At 42.0% G+C, this 14,813-nt stretch overlaps 1 protein-coding gene across 1 annotated transcript in view; it reads left to right on the top strand.

Moving 5' to 3' along the window:
• The first annotated feature begins 2,041 nt into the window (after positions 1 to 2,041).
• Positions 2,042 to 14,813, top strand: part of CERKL (ceramide kinase like) — a 106,030-nt gene continuing 93,258 nt past the window's right edge. The window contains exon 1 of the mRNA XM_047869541.1: positions 2,042 to 2,309. Within this exon, the coding sequence (XP_047725497.1) occupies positions 2,072 to 2,309 (238 nt within the window). The 5' untranslated portion in view covers positions 2,042 to 2,071. The remainder of the gene's footprint in view (positions 2,310 to 14,813) is intronic.

Here is a 14,813-nt window from a genome sequence, read left to right on the forward strand (position 1 = left end):
AAAGACCAGAGCACAGCCATTACTTTCATCCTCAACAAACATAAAGCCAGTGTTTCTGACTCTGACCTACTGAAGCAGGAGAAAGGGCAACTTGTAAAGGTCCTAAGAAGTAGCCACTGCCTTGGCCTATTTGCCCTGGCTCTCAGCTTTGAAAATGCCAGTGAGCTCTGTGTTGAGGGTCCAACAGCTGTGAATACAAGATGCTGACTCCAGAGCAGCAACTCCTTCCGCAAGGGCACCAGCCTCCCCAGGAGTGACTGCTGGGCTGAGCCACCTGAAGCCTGCGTGGGTTCAGCAGCAGCTGCACTTCTGCTCCAAGAAACAGCTCTCTGCCATCAGATCAAACAGCGGCTCTTCCCTGCTTCGCTTGGAAGCTTGGGGATTTGTTTTCAGAGCATTAAGCGGTGAGAGTCCCAGCTTAACTGGCACACAGGCGCTTCGGCTCTGAAAGGGATTTGGCTAGGCCTCCAGTCTCCCTCCCTGGTTGTTTGAAATCCAAGTTTGAGCAGAGAACCTTGAGACACTCCTGCTGCCATGCGCTCTTCTGTCTGGCTTTGCGGTGTGAGCAGGACAAGAAGAGAATGAGAGGAGCTTGCGTAGCTGAAGTCACTGGTTCGGCACCAGCACCCTGGAGCTATATCCACGAGTCTTCAAACTCAGTTTGCTCTTTACCTCCCTCACCCCTAAGTTTTCTTGATACAATTATTCTGACTTTCTAAAAAGGCTGCGGACTGACCTCCCACGATGCTCCTCTTCCAGAGAACTCCGTTTCTCTGTTTCATTGTCACAATTTGTCAGCTCCCTGTGAATACACTGCTTTCAGCAGTGATTCTCCGGCCTAGCTGAACATTGGAATCACCTGGAGGGCTTTAAAAACTCCTGAAGTCTGGGTCCCATCCCCAGAGATTCCAATTTAATTGTCTTCAAGTGTAGCCTGGGCCTCTGGATTTTTTTTTCAACTCCCCAGGGGTAACTCCAACGTGCAGCCACAGTTGAGAACTGATGCCTCCAGACTCTGTGCTAACAAATTATCAGCTAATTTCATGAATCTCTACTATCAGAAGAAAGGGAAGGATAAACCCACCCCCCAGGGCTCTCTCCATTTGCAAGTAACACTACACTGTAGCAACAGCCTTCCAGAGAACAAGCCTGGCTGCTTGTAATCTCCCTCCAGAGAGTGCCAGATCCAGGCAAAGACGAGTTTGCAAAGGAGAAATCTTCCGGGGAAATTAGGACCCTCAACACTGACAGCACAAAGTCACCTTTTATTCATTAAGGTGTTTTTTTTTTTCCTATTCCAGTATAGTTATCATCCAATATATTAGTTTCAGGAGGACAATATAACGATTCAACAATTCTAAACATTACTCAGTGCTCATTATGATAAGGCACCTTCTGTTTGTCAGGTGAGAATCTGTGAATGTAAACCAGAGACTTTGGCTTCCTCTCGGGGCTTTTGGGAAATGAGCTCTCTCTACCAGGTGCATAAGATCAGCTAACTACCGGGGGTGTGCCAGCACGGTTATGTAGCATGACCTCTGCCTTCTGAGGGAGCCCACTGGGAAGCAGGTGGGGAAACGAGAAGCCCTTGCCACTCAAAGTGTGTCCCGAGGACGAGTGGCATGGGCGTCGCCGTCATCCCGGGCTTCTTAGCAAGACAGCCTTTTGGGCCTCCTCTCAGACCTCAACAGTAAGAAACTGCATTTTAACAAGATGCCCAGGGGGTAAGTTTGAGAAGGGAGGGCGTATAGAACTGTGGGAAACTCAGTGCACTAAATCCTACTGAACAGGGAGGGCTAGGCGGAGGGAGCCACTTCTTCGTCTGCCAGCATGGGGGACCTTTGGTAGTGAGCGGCAGCGACCGGCAGCGACCCGAAGCCGGCGGCCCAAGATGCCGGACTAGGTCCGGGCGGCCCCGCCTGCCTGCCCCGCCTCCCTCCTGGGTCTCTGCCCGGCGCGCGGTTGCTGTGGCAGCGCCGGACGCAGATCGAGCCGAGGCTGCCGCGGCCTCCACCTCCGCCTCCAAAGGCCTCCACAGACCCCAGGGTGCCGCTCAGCTAGCGTCTCCGCCATGCCTCGGGGGAGGCGCGGCGGCCGGGTGAGCGCCCTGGAGGGCGGCCCGGAGGAGGAAGCGCCCCCGGCGGCGGCCGCGGTGCCCTCGGCGCTGTGGGCGTCCCAGCTGCAGCCGGAGGCGGCGGCCGGGCAGGTCCTGCTGCGTGGCATCTTCGAGATCGGGAGGAGCAGCTGTGACGTGGTGCTGAGCGAGCGGGCCCTCAGGTGGCGGCCCATCCAACCCGAGCGCCCCGCGGGTGAGTGTCCCGGCACCTTAACCTCCAGCCTCGCCTCCTCCCTGCAACTTCGCCCGCGCCTCCTCTCCGCCCTCCCCAGGCTCCTCCCCCCCCCTCCCCCCCGCGTCGCGAAGCCCCCGCCCGCTCCTTCCGAACTGGGGAGAGCAGTCCAGTCTCCTCGCGGCCCCGGGGGCCTCAGGCTACGCGCCCCGCCCGCCTGGCTCCCCGCCTCTGGGTGCATTCCCTGGAGCAAAGTCACGGCTAGCTTCTGCTCTAGGAGGCCGAAAAAAGAATTGAGCCCCAAAGGGCCGGTGTTTTCCAAACTGCGGGAAGGTCCTCTCCTTCGCTCCAAACTGGTGGAGTTTGAATCCATCAACCTCTGCCCGTCCCCTGAAAGTATAACCACTTTACAGAGTACATCTACACGTGGGTTCTGAATCGAACTCTCACTTTGTTGACTTCCGAAACTTTAATCCCCTTTTGGGCTCTCTGGACTTCTCCATCCCTCACATTCCTTGCCTTGTCTAGGATCAAGCCCTCTACCTACGTAGAAACCCTTGATTTTTTTTTTTTTTTTAAAGTGTTGACTTTAAAGTCCTCATGCTGCTTATCGCACTCGCCTTTTATTGACTTGACTTTAGTTATTTGGAAATGTTACAGTGCTGTATTTACAACAACTATTTCAAGTCTTCGTCGAGAGAAGATTGCTCAAAAAACCTTCGGATGTGACACTGTCTCTCCTGGCTAAATACAAACTTAAGAAATTATTTTTAAAACATTGCCTTCCGTTGCAAAACCAGGCGCCCTGTACTACTTCTAGTAAAGTATAGAAACATGCCACTGTTCTAAAGTTTCCCGTGCAAAAAAAGCTTACAAATGCACTGAGTAGGCTTAGCTAAAATTACCTTCTACCTTAATTAAAATGTTTTCAGGTGTCATGAAAACCAAGGTAGAGTGTTTTATTGAACCTCTGAGTTAAAACCGAGGGATATGGATGTAGAATTATTCCGTGAAGTTTTTAAGTCCGTTTGAATTTGGGAGATCTAGAAGTTTCTAAGTTATATGAAGTTTAGGTGAGCCTACAAGAGCCAGCTTAACCTACAATGAAGGTGAAATACTACAGAATTTAAAACGAGACCTTGCTCAGTGAGAGCTCCTATAAATAAGTGTTGCGGTACTGGGACACAAAAAGGCAAATAATGACACGGAAAAAAAAATGCTGTTGTAAATTAAGTGGTGATGGAGGAAAAGCAGGCTTGCTCTGTGTTCATGGAAGTAGAATTTAAAAACTGTACAGGTTGAAAGTTTTGATTGTTTTTTTTTTAAACTTTGCTTGAAACCCCTTACTTTTCTTTCACCTAGGTGTATTTTTTTCTTAATGAAGGCCTAGTGTGCAAACTTCTTCAGGCCTTTAAAATTGGAAATACGGAATCCTAGCACCTTAGTAAGAACCTGTATTTATAAACAGATGTTTTACCTAGTAAAAGGAGTGGGGAAAAGAAAAGGGAGTAAGAGGTATACTTAAATGAAATGATCTCTGATGTAGAATTAGTTTAGATGTGAATGCTGAAAGACCAATGAGATTGTCCAGATAATAGAGGATAAGTTGTGTCAAGGTTACCATGCTTGGGAGGACAGGGTATAGGAGGATGTAGCAGGGGAGACCATGGGTGTATTGGCCCCAGGCCGTGACTGGAGGCTCCAGGAAGGGTGGGGGTGGAGTGTGGGATCCACCGGGCTTTATTAGATCATACATAGGAAATATTTGCAACACCACTCAGTTTTTGAATCTCAGAGTACCTTAGTTGCTGCTTTTAAAAGTAGACTTCGTTTTTTAGAGCAGTTTTAGGTTCACTGCAACATTGAGCAAAAGGTACAGAGATCTCCCATATGTTCTCTGCCCCCTACACATGCACGGCCTCCTCCATTATCCACATTCCTCATCAGAGTGGTACATTTGTTACGATTCATGAACCTACGTGAACACCTCATCACCCGCGTCCATAGTTGATGTTACCGTTCGCTCTTGGTGTCTTACATTCTGTGGGTTTTGACAAACTTGTAATGATGTGTGCCTTGGGGTTCCCCAGGGAAACAGAAGCTTGGCTGTATGTTTAAGGAGATCAACCATGGGGTTACGGAGGCTGAGCTCTACCACTGTATGCCATTTGCAAACTGGAGAACCAGGAAAGTCAGTGGTATAATTCAGACCAAATCTGAAGGTCTGAGAAGCAGGAGAGCTGATGGTTTAACTGTCAGACTGGATCTAGATGGGGAAAAGGAAAGCTGTTCGGAACCTGTTTTGTTTGCTGTCAGTACCTGGAAGAGTACCTGACACGAAAACCATTGTTGAATGAATTTGTTAACTGGCCTCATGAACCTTACTTTTGCCTACTGCGTTGTACTACTGACTACACAGCTACTTGTGACTTTTCATCACCTGCAAGAGTATCCTCTCCCCTTTTGTTAAGGTATTGGAATTCTTTTCTATAAAAACTTTCTTAAGCTAATGTTGGCCTACTTCTCCACTGTGGGTATCCTGGCCAGAAGGTTCCATCGTGCTAAGCTGCAAGGTGGTAAGCACTGACCTGGACATAGATTGACCAGGATGCCACCACTATGATACAAAATGTGTACACAAAAGGGCATCATCTGTTCAGAAAATGTTAACCACAAACTGCTTAATGATCTTTCTATTGGAATCTTAAAATTTGACCATTTGTGAAATCACGAGTTTATGCATGTGAGTATAAAGTAATTACCGAGTTAGCTGTGACCTAGAAAGGAACAGAATCCAGAAGAAATAGAGGGATCAGGTGAGTTCTTTGAGGCTTCGTGAGAAAAGTCAGGCAAGTCTGGGGCATGGAACCCAGACCAGGCAAAGCAGATCAAGGGTAGTACCACAGTGTGGGTAGCCCCCAACGGTCTCTGAAATTGGGGAATAAGGTGTCAAAAATTAAGGGCGCACAGAAAGGGGACATGGGCAGATGTATTAGACAATTTTGCATATTTTACAGCGTAGCCCTTCACTTGTGCTGTTACTGGATCAAATACATTCCGAGTTCAATATTTTCAAAAATATCACAGATTGCCTGTTGGCATTGTTCTAAATCTCAGCCAAGGACAAATTTCTAGGCATGTTTGCTTAGCAAGTAGTAAGCTTCTATTTGAAATGTTAGATGGAAGCAGAAGGTAGAAGCATTTTTGTGCATCCCCAAATCGGGATCTGCTTACTGTACTGTGTGACTGGGTGATAATGCTTTCCCATAAAGGAAAAGCTACGGGTGAGGAGAGTTCGTAATGGGTAGGATTACACTGTATTAAGCTCAAATTTTAGTACAGTTAAGAATGATCGATTTAGGAATTTCTGTGACACGAATGCCAAATGCCCACAAATGTGTCTGCCATTTCACAGTGGGAACTTCACCATTTACTAATGGATAGCACCTTGACATAGGAAAAACACGATGGGATCTTTTATAGGCTCCCTGCTCCAGCTGTCTGTACTCTCCTGTCTGTGATGTAGGAACATTTTCAGGAGTGGGCACCAAAGGATATGAGGTCTTGTCTGCAACTAACAGGACCATAACTGACTTTGGGCAAGTAATTTAATTCCACTTTTTCATCTGCAGAATGAGGCATTTATATTACAGTTGACTCTTGAACAACTTGGGTTGGAACTGTATAGGTCTACTTACACACGAGTTTTTCTTTCTTTTTTTTTTTTTTTTGATGCAGTACAGCACTACAAATCTTTTAAGATTTTCTTGACTTTTTTGTAGCTTTATTGCAAGAATACAGTATACAATACATTTAGCATACAAAGTATGTCTTAACCATATCATGGGTAAGGCTTCTGGTCAACAGTAGGCTATTAGTAAGTTTTGGGGGAGTCCAGAGGTAGACGTGGACTTTTGACTGTATGTGGGTCACCACCCCTAAGCCTTGCATTGTTCAAGGATCAGCTGTATATAATCATTGAAAACCAACTCTCAAGTTGTGTTTTATAGAAAATACCTATTTTTATAGACTTCAGATGTTAGGACATCGTAGGTAAGTCTCTGGTTTGAATGCTCAAGGGTCAACAGTGTGATGTGTGGGAGGTGTTGTATTTTCCAGCAGGAGCTTCTCCACCCTAATGAACTTCTAATTAGAAGAAACATGGGAAATACGGGCCCCTTGCTCCCCTTCCCCAGCTTCAGGGCATAGTGATGAGAGGTGGAGGGTCATCTCAGCACAGGGCCTGCCTTGAGAGAGGAAGAAACCATTTTCTGATAGAAAATTATTGGTCAAGCTAGTCATCAGACTTTTTTTTTTTTTTTTTTTATGGGCAAAAGGACTAGCTTAGCTTCAATATCATTTCCTCTACCTTAAAAAAAAATTGTTTTTTAATGTTTATTTCAGAGAGCAAGAGAGAGACAGAATGTGAGCAGGGGAGGGGCAGAGAGAGAGAGGGAGACACAGAATCTGAAGCAGGCTCTAGGCTCTGAGTGGTCAGCACAGAGCCCGACACGGGGCTCAAACCCATGAACTGTGAGATCGTGACCTGAGCTGAAGTTGGATGCTTAGCCGACTGAGCCACCCAGGTGCCCCTCATTTCCTCTACCTTTTAATCAAAGTTCAGGGCAAGGATTTTACAGTACGTCTGGTTAGCATCTGAAAATTATGTTTTAAATATTAAAAACAAAGAGTTTCAAATCTTAGGGCTTAAAAATCTCTATTTTTCATGGACTTACTACTGCAGGTTACACAATTTCATGTTAGGTTTTTCCAAAGGGTTGTTTGTAACTCAGCTCTTAGCTGAGTTGAAGGAGAGCAGTAACCAGAAAATCTGAGAAAGCTGGGCTACAAATTAAGGTCTCTTTTGTGAGAGCTAAAATGATTTGCTTTATATTTGCTGGAAACTTACCAATGTGAAAGGTAGTGTGGGAAAATGTGAAAATGAGAAAATAATTTAAAAACAAGAGTAAATGGTTGTTTGGGACTTAGCAGGGCTGGGTACATTCTAAGTATTAATCTGCCTAAGCTGTTTGGGAACAGATGTACGTGAAACAGATCCCAGTCTTCTGTTGTGTACATCCAAAGTGAGACATCTGTCGGTGGACCTTGTGGTCAGAAATAATGGAAGCAGGGGTTAAACCCCAAAATGACCTGTTACGTGAATTATTGAAGGATTAATTACTCAGTAAAACCTGATGCTTTGATTCATCAGTGTACATGTTAAGAAAATACTTCTTTAAAAAAATTGACAATCTGTTCCTACACTGTCAAATTTGAAGGAATTTTTAAAAGATGGGTGTGAAAAATCAAGCTCACCCTGTAACTGCATGTACTGTTAATGAAGTTTTTAAATGGTTTGGAAGGTCTGTTAACCTATTATATAAATATTAGGTAGTTATATTGTATAAATATTAGCTTTTCATTAAAGTAAATTGGTCCACACAGAGAAACAAATGCAGAATGGATCTCTAAAGCATGACCGTGCAGTTAAAATTTCTGTGGTGATGGAATGTTCTGTATCTGAACTGTCCAGATTGCACCATCCATGTGTGGCTATTCTACCTGAAATGTGGCTAGTGTGACTGAATAACTGAATTTTTATTTAATTTTAATTTGATAGCTGCATATGGCTAGTGGTGATCACATTGGACACCCTGGCTTTAATGCATGCAGAGTTGAAATCGTTTATTTCCTTTATTCCTAGGTATTGGTTTTAATCTTTATAGGAAGGCAAAATTTCAAATCTTAATGTACAATTGATATGGTTATACCACCTGAGCTACCTATTTAAGGATAAATCCACTTAATCCAGAAATGTCAAAGTGGCAAAGTCCTTTCACGTATTTTGTGAATACAAAAAATACTTTGTTTATTGCAAATCATTTGATAGTAAAGTTGAAGTCTTGTCTATAAAAATTGTTATTCCTCATAGTTATTATTTGAACTGAAATTCAGCAAACTAATATCTTTCTTACTATAAAAATAGTATATACAAAATAACTGCCCTGGCCTGTGTACCCTGACCCCCGAGGAGTCTGCATATTGTTATTCCTTAACCATGTGGCACTATCTGAAGGCAAGTACTTTGAAAAACTTGATCTATTATGTCCCCCTTCTTTTTGCCCTCTCCTACATGGGATCTTTGGGGCTACAATTGGCACATAAATACCTTCCTAGGAGTGGGGAACAGTACATGTGCTGAAGCCAAGGGACTTAAAAATTGAGGGTCCAATGGCTGGATCAAGGTCAGTAAACCAGAGAGGTAAATCCAGATGGGATTGTCTGAAGTGGGAAGATCTGAAGTGACTTGCAGAAGTCTAAACGTAAAGCTAAAGAATCAAAGAGCCATGGCAGTACTTTGGGTACTCAGGATAGTATTGCCTCGACTAGGCATTTTTGTGCTCTCTGCAATTTGGGAGAACGGACCATCGTTGTTTAAAGACTAGGGATACAGCTGTTAAAGACTAGGGATACAGCTAGGGATCCCTGTTAAAGACTAGGGATAAATTGTTAAAGACTAGGGATACAGCTGGGTGGCTCAGTAGATTAAGTGTCTGACTTCAGCTCAGGTCATGATCTCCCGGTTTGTGAGTTTGAGCCCCATGTCAGGCTTTGTGCTGACTGCTTGGAGCCTGCTTTGGATTCTGTGTCTCCCTGTCTCTCGGCCCCTCCCCTGCTTACGCTCTGTCTCTCTCTGTCTCTCCTGTAGGAATAGGAGATGTCTACTGGGGGCAAATGTCTGGGAAAGATAAAAGGTGGGGGGAGACAGATTGGGAGGGATGCCCTTGTGACTCTGAGACCTATAAAAGGAGGATAAGGCAGGCAGGGGCAGGGAGAACCTTGGCCCATGATGCATATCTGGTCAGGTCTCTGCTTACGTATGGTGAGATTTTGGGGGAAAAGACTGCCCATTAAAAGTCCTGCCTTGGGGCGCCTGGGTGGCGCAGTCGGTTGAGCGGCCGACTTCAGCCAGGTCATGATCTCGCGGTCCGTGAGTTCGAGCCCCGCGTCAGGCTCTGGGCTGATGGCTCAGAGCCTGGAGCCTGTTTCCGATTCTGTGTCTCCCTCTCTCTCTGCCCCTCTCCCGTTCATGCTCTGTCTCTCTCTGTCCCAAAAATAAATAAACGTTGAAAAAAAAAAATAAAAAAAAAAAAATAAAAAAAAAAATAAAAGTCCTGCCTTGAGCATAAATAGCCAAACCTCAGCTGTGTTTGTCCTGGGAACAGTGTGACCTCAGCAACAAAGCTTAGGAGAAGCCTTGAAGGGACCAACAGCTGGAGGCTGGCTGTTAGCTAACTGCACTCTTTGCAGCAGAAAGGAAAGTTCTTCCTCAAAGGGACAGGACGGCAGCCTCAGTGACCAGTGAGGTTTACTGTCATCGTTATGAACTCAGGTATTCAAATGTATTAAATAGGCTTCAATTTGCAGAATGCCAGTTCTTACTGATTCTCAAGTTGTCCTAATTTCTGGCATTTTGGATGAATGGGAACCCCTCCAAGTTGACTTCTAAGTTTTTTTGACATTCCCTTGGCTGTCTCTGATAGCTTTCTTGCTTTCTTGAATGGCAAGATATTCCAGGCTAATCTACATGTCATGCCCCAGACATAGCATCAACCTGATCATTAAAAGGAAGCTTAGTTCCTTTGAGTAGGGGTATTTAGAGACCACAATTTGAGCTCCAGTTGTGCTCATTGCTAATATTTTCCGTTTTCCAGTTTTTTCAGAAACAGCAAGGAAGTATGTATTTTTCTTCCAAAAAGAAAACACATCACGGAATTATGCTGATACTTCCAGTTTAAATTCAGGACTAAAAGGTGTTTACTTTGTCTCCTTTCTGCTCTCCTTAAAATCTTGATTTCTAAGTGCAACAGTATCATTGCCATCCATATCATTGCTCATTTGCTTTATCTTGTAACATGTGTAAATCACAGAATAACAACACCAATGCTACCATTAACAGTACAACTTCTGAAAGTCATTTAAGATCATTCTGTAATTTTTTATTGTTGTGTATAGAGTACATACCAGGGTATGTGCTGTGTGTAGTCAAATTACTGGGGTTTAAAAAAAATGTTTTTAATGTTTTATTTATTTTTGAGAGATACAGAGTACAAGCAGGGGAGGGGCAGAGACAGAGGGAGACATGGAATGTGAAACAGGCTCCAAGCTCTGAGCTGTCAGCATAGAGGCCAATGCAGGGCTCGAACCCACGAACTGTGAGATCTTGACCTGAGCCGAAGTTGGACGCTTAACCGACTGAGCCACCCAGGTGTTCCAAATTACTGTGTTTTAAAGACGCTTACAGTCCTCCCTATCTGTGATGTTCTATCCTCAACCCAGTATGCAGAATTGTCTATTTACATTTGTTTTTGATTTTTGGCATTACTTCTTTAAAATTCAATTTTATTTTGTAATTATATAAACTATTTATAGGGTTCCAGACTCAAACTTACTAAACAAACTATATTCTGGGAAATATAACTTTTTATCTGGGTCCTTTCTACCCTTTTCTTCCTTCCTATTACAGGTAAGCTTATTTGTCTTTTCAAATTTTGGGGTTGTTCTTTTGTAAATATAAGCAATCGTGTATATGTATATACTTATATGCATATGTATATATATTCTCCTTACCCGACTCCTACCCCACTTCCTTAAATGCATGGTAGCATACCATATTTTTTTTCCACCTTACTTTCTTTTTAAATTAACAGTATATCTGGCATATCACTCTAGGGTGAGAGTCTACGTTTCCTTTTATATCTGCACAAAAATCTATTGTGTACTATAGTTTATGGAAAGATTGGGTTGTTTCTAGCCTTTTATTGCTATGGAAAATAGTGGTGTAATGAAAAACCTTATGTGTCCATTTGATTTTTTTTTCAATATATTTTCGGAATAGATTCCTAGAAGTGGGATTGTTGACTAAAAGAATAAATGCGTATGTAATTTTTATTCAATTTTATTTTTTAGAATTACGTTTTAGGTTCACAGCAAAGTTGAGTAGAACATGCAAAGATCTTCCATGCACTCCATGCCTGCCTGTATACCTTGCTCAGTATTTCCAAATTACCTCATAAGAATCGTACTATTTTGCCTTTGTATCATTGTTGTATCAGGGCACCTGTTTCTGTGAAGTTTCTTCTAAAGAGTATATTGTGAACCTTCTAAAAAACCTATCTGATGAGAAAGGGTATCTCAGCATAGTTTTAATTTGTTTTTCTCATTAAATCATTCATACTTTTAGCTTCTTTCTTCCCCAGTTAGGGAGCACCTACTATGTGCTGAGTTTTCTGATAGGTTCCAGAGATGCTATAATCAATTCGACATAGTTTTTGCTTCCAAGTGTTCATAATCTGCAGGAAGATTTACCAGCAAAATTACTGATGGTCTATTTTATGTGCAATTGAGATATTATAGGGCATTATACACATACATGGAAATGTAACTAAAGGAGAAAATCATTTTGTTGGGAGGTGGAGGAAGAGGTCAGGTAAAGGTACAGAGGAATGTGAGGGTAAACTTGAATATGGGCCTTGAAGCATGGCTAGGGATTGGCAACACAAAAGAGTAAGGAAACCAATTCTAGGAAAATGATAACTTTTTTGGCAGGGGGAATATCAGGAGAGCATGCTTTGACCCATTTGGAAAATAAGACCATAGTCTGTGAAGAGAGTGTTAATGGAAGAGATGACAGTGCTTGGTGATAAGTCAGTGGTTTGTATAAGGCCCTGAATAACAGGCTAGGAAGTTGGTGTCTAAACCTAAGGGTTGAGTAAGGGGTAGCAAAATCTGAAGGTTTTTGTTCTTTTTTTTTTTATAATTTTTTTTTCAACATTTATTTATTTTTGGGACAGAGAGAGACAGAGCATGAACGGGGGAGGGGCAGAGAGAGAGGGAGACACAGAATCGGAAACAGGCTCCAGGCTCTGAGCCATCAGCCCAGAGCCCGACGCGGGGCTCAAACTCACGGACCGCGAGATTGTGACCTGGCTGAAGTCGGACGCTTAACCGACTGCGCCACCCAGGCGCCCCATGAAGGTTTTTGTTCTTTAAGTGAGTTTGGGTTTCGAGAAGACCATCATGGAACCAGGATGGATTTTAAATGGGCAGTACACTGGAGAGCCTATTTCAGTGACTAGTATACCAGAAGATCCAGGAATAGTGTGTATGTGGCAGGGAGAATGGAAATGTGAGGCTAAGTGAACGAATATTGTCAGAGAATTTGGAGGATGTGGAACTTGAGGGAAGGGGAGGAAACCATGGTGATGCCGAGATTTTTAACTTGAATGATGGAATGGATACTGAACACTGCTAAAATTCTCAGATCAGCAAAATGAGAAAGTATCTTACTTGACATGTATTGTACCATGCATCAACTATGCTGATGACTAGCAAAATGTCCAAACATAAAGGAAATTGAAAGCTTAAAATTGAATGCATAAGCTGGAGAAATGGCTCCTGAAGGGACTGTACGTTGAACTCTATCAAGCCTAAGGTCTGTGTTTTTCGTGAGCCTTGGGATGTCTCTTGTGTCCTGTTTCTTATTCGGTTGAGGCTACTTAAAATTTAAAGGTATTTTTGGAAAACATTGTTCATTAAATATTGGAAATAAGGTTATGATCTTTATGCAGCCATAATATTTAGGTATTACTGAAATGAAAAAAATGAACACATCAATTTTTATATGTAGAAAAGAACTTCTTCTATATCATTTTAAACTCCGAAAAAATTCATTTCGTAAGATCAGTTTTTTGTCTAGTACAAATATTCTATGTTAGACTTTTAAGTGTACTGAATGTTACACATAATTCAAAGTACTTTCTATGTCCATCTGTGCAGGAGGAATAAGATCAATAAAACTGAACAACTGTTAGCGTATATTGGTTTCCTTATGTTTTAGCCATGTTTTCATGTATTGAAAGTGTAAAGGAAGACAGTGTATGTTTTGTTGTTGTTTTCATTCTATAGGTAGATGCTTATTATAGTTAAAATCTCAGATATAATGCATTTTTAAAATCCCATCCATAACCCAGTTACTTTAGATAATTTATTTAAATACTTAGGGTATACTAAAAAAATATAGATAGACTTTTGTCATGGGATTTGATCGATAATCTCTTATTTTAGAAGTAGAAATAAAGTTTTCTCTAAAAATCATATTTCCATTTCTTAGAATTAGCATTTTTCACATTTGGGGAAAAATATCTTGGTATTCTAGCTTTTGCATTAGAGACAAATCTATCATTTTCCAGGTTACTTGGATGTTTTACAGGACTAAGCCTACTCTGTCACAGGGCTTCATGCCATGGAAACATCTTATGGGTGAGCCTAATATTACTCCAATTTTCTTGATACTTGAACACTTTGTTAGGTGTATGCCAGATTCATTCTTCCATGCAGAAGCATTAGATGCAAACTATGTCATTGAAATTCTAAGAGCCTTTTCAAATGTAACTTTGCTACGGTATAACGTGAGTCCCAACAATTAGTGTAAAAAGTTATGCAATGCCTTTTGGCTTTGACTTTTGAAAGATCTTTAGTCTATAACAATTAGCATCGGTTGTGTGCATTGTATACTTTGGGGCGATAGGACTAGTTCCAAAGAAATACCATAGAAGGTCTCAGACTTCTGAGGTTGAGGTTGATAATACACTTAATAAATTATTTGCAGTTTTACATTACAATAGTGACCTAGCAGTTACCAATTGCTTAAATACAGTGTATAGGACACCAGGTTGAATGCATTGATTTTGAACTGAAGAATTCCTGTTCATGTCCCAGACTTATCAAGTATTATCATTAGGTTTGAAAATAAGAGCTGTCTTCACCATTATTCTTGGTAGCCTGAAGAAATCAGAAAACCCATCTTAGAGGCTCCTATAAAACCTTTAGGGTTCTTATTTGGTTAATATTCTGCCTTGATAAGAGTCTCAATAAAATCAGTTAAATGCGAACTCTGAAAATTCAACCTACTGTCTGTCATGTTCAGTTTACCATTAAACAATAGCATGCCGTGGATATAACACACTAATTTTATTTTTTCACCTTAATGAAAGCACTGGTCATTATTGCTGCCACTGATGCTCTTTTGTCTGCACATACTGTTGCAACATAATGTGTTGTGCATTTGATACGGATATTACCATATTGCCATAAGGAGCTGCTATTATTTTAGACACCAACTGATTCCATGATAGTGTCAGATTTCTTTAACATATGCTTATGTTTTTGTACAAATGACCTCAAGAAACATCTGCTAGTTTTGTGGTGGTATCTACTGTTTCTTTTTTAGAATTTGACCTGTCAGTCACTTTTTAATGTGACTATACAGTATTTCATTATAGTAGGCTGTCTGGTTTCTTATGCTGTTGATATTAATTAATAACATTCATGGCATAATTCAGAAAGAAACTGAAGTCGCCCATGCACGTTATTTTAAAAATATCTTTTCATGGTTGCTGTTTTAACTTTTTTGTCATTGATACTTTAAAATAGAAAAGAGCCCTTTTAGTGGATCCTTTAGCA

This window comes from Prionailurus viverrinus, chromosome C1, assembly GCF_022837055.1.
Source record: "Prionailurus viverrinus isolate Anna chromosome C1, UM_Priviv_1.0, whole genome shotgun sequence".
NCBI classification, from domain to species: domain Eukaryota; kingdom Metazoa; phylum Chordata; class Mammalia; order Carnivora; family Felidae; genus Prionailurus; species Prionailurus viverrinus.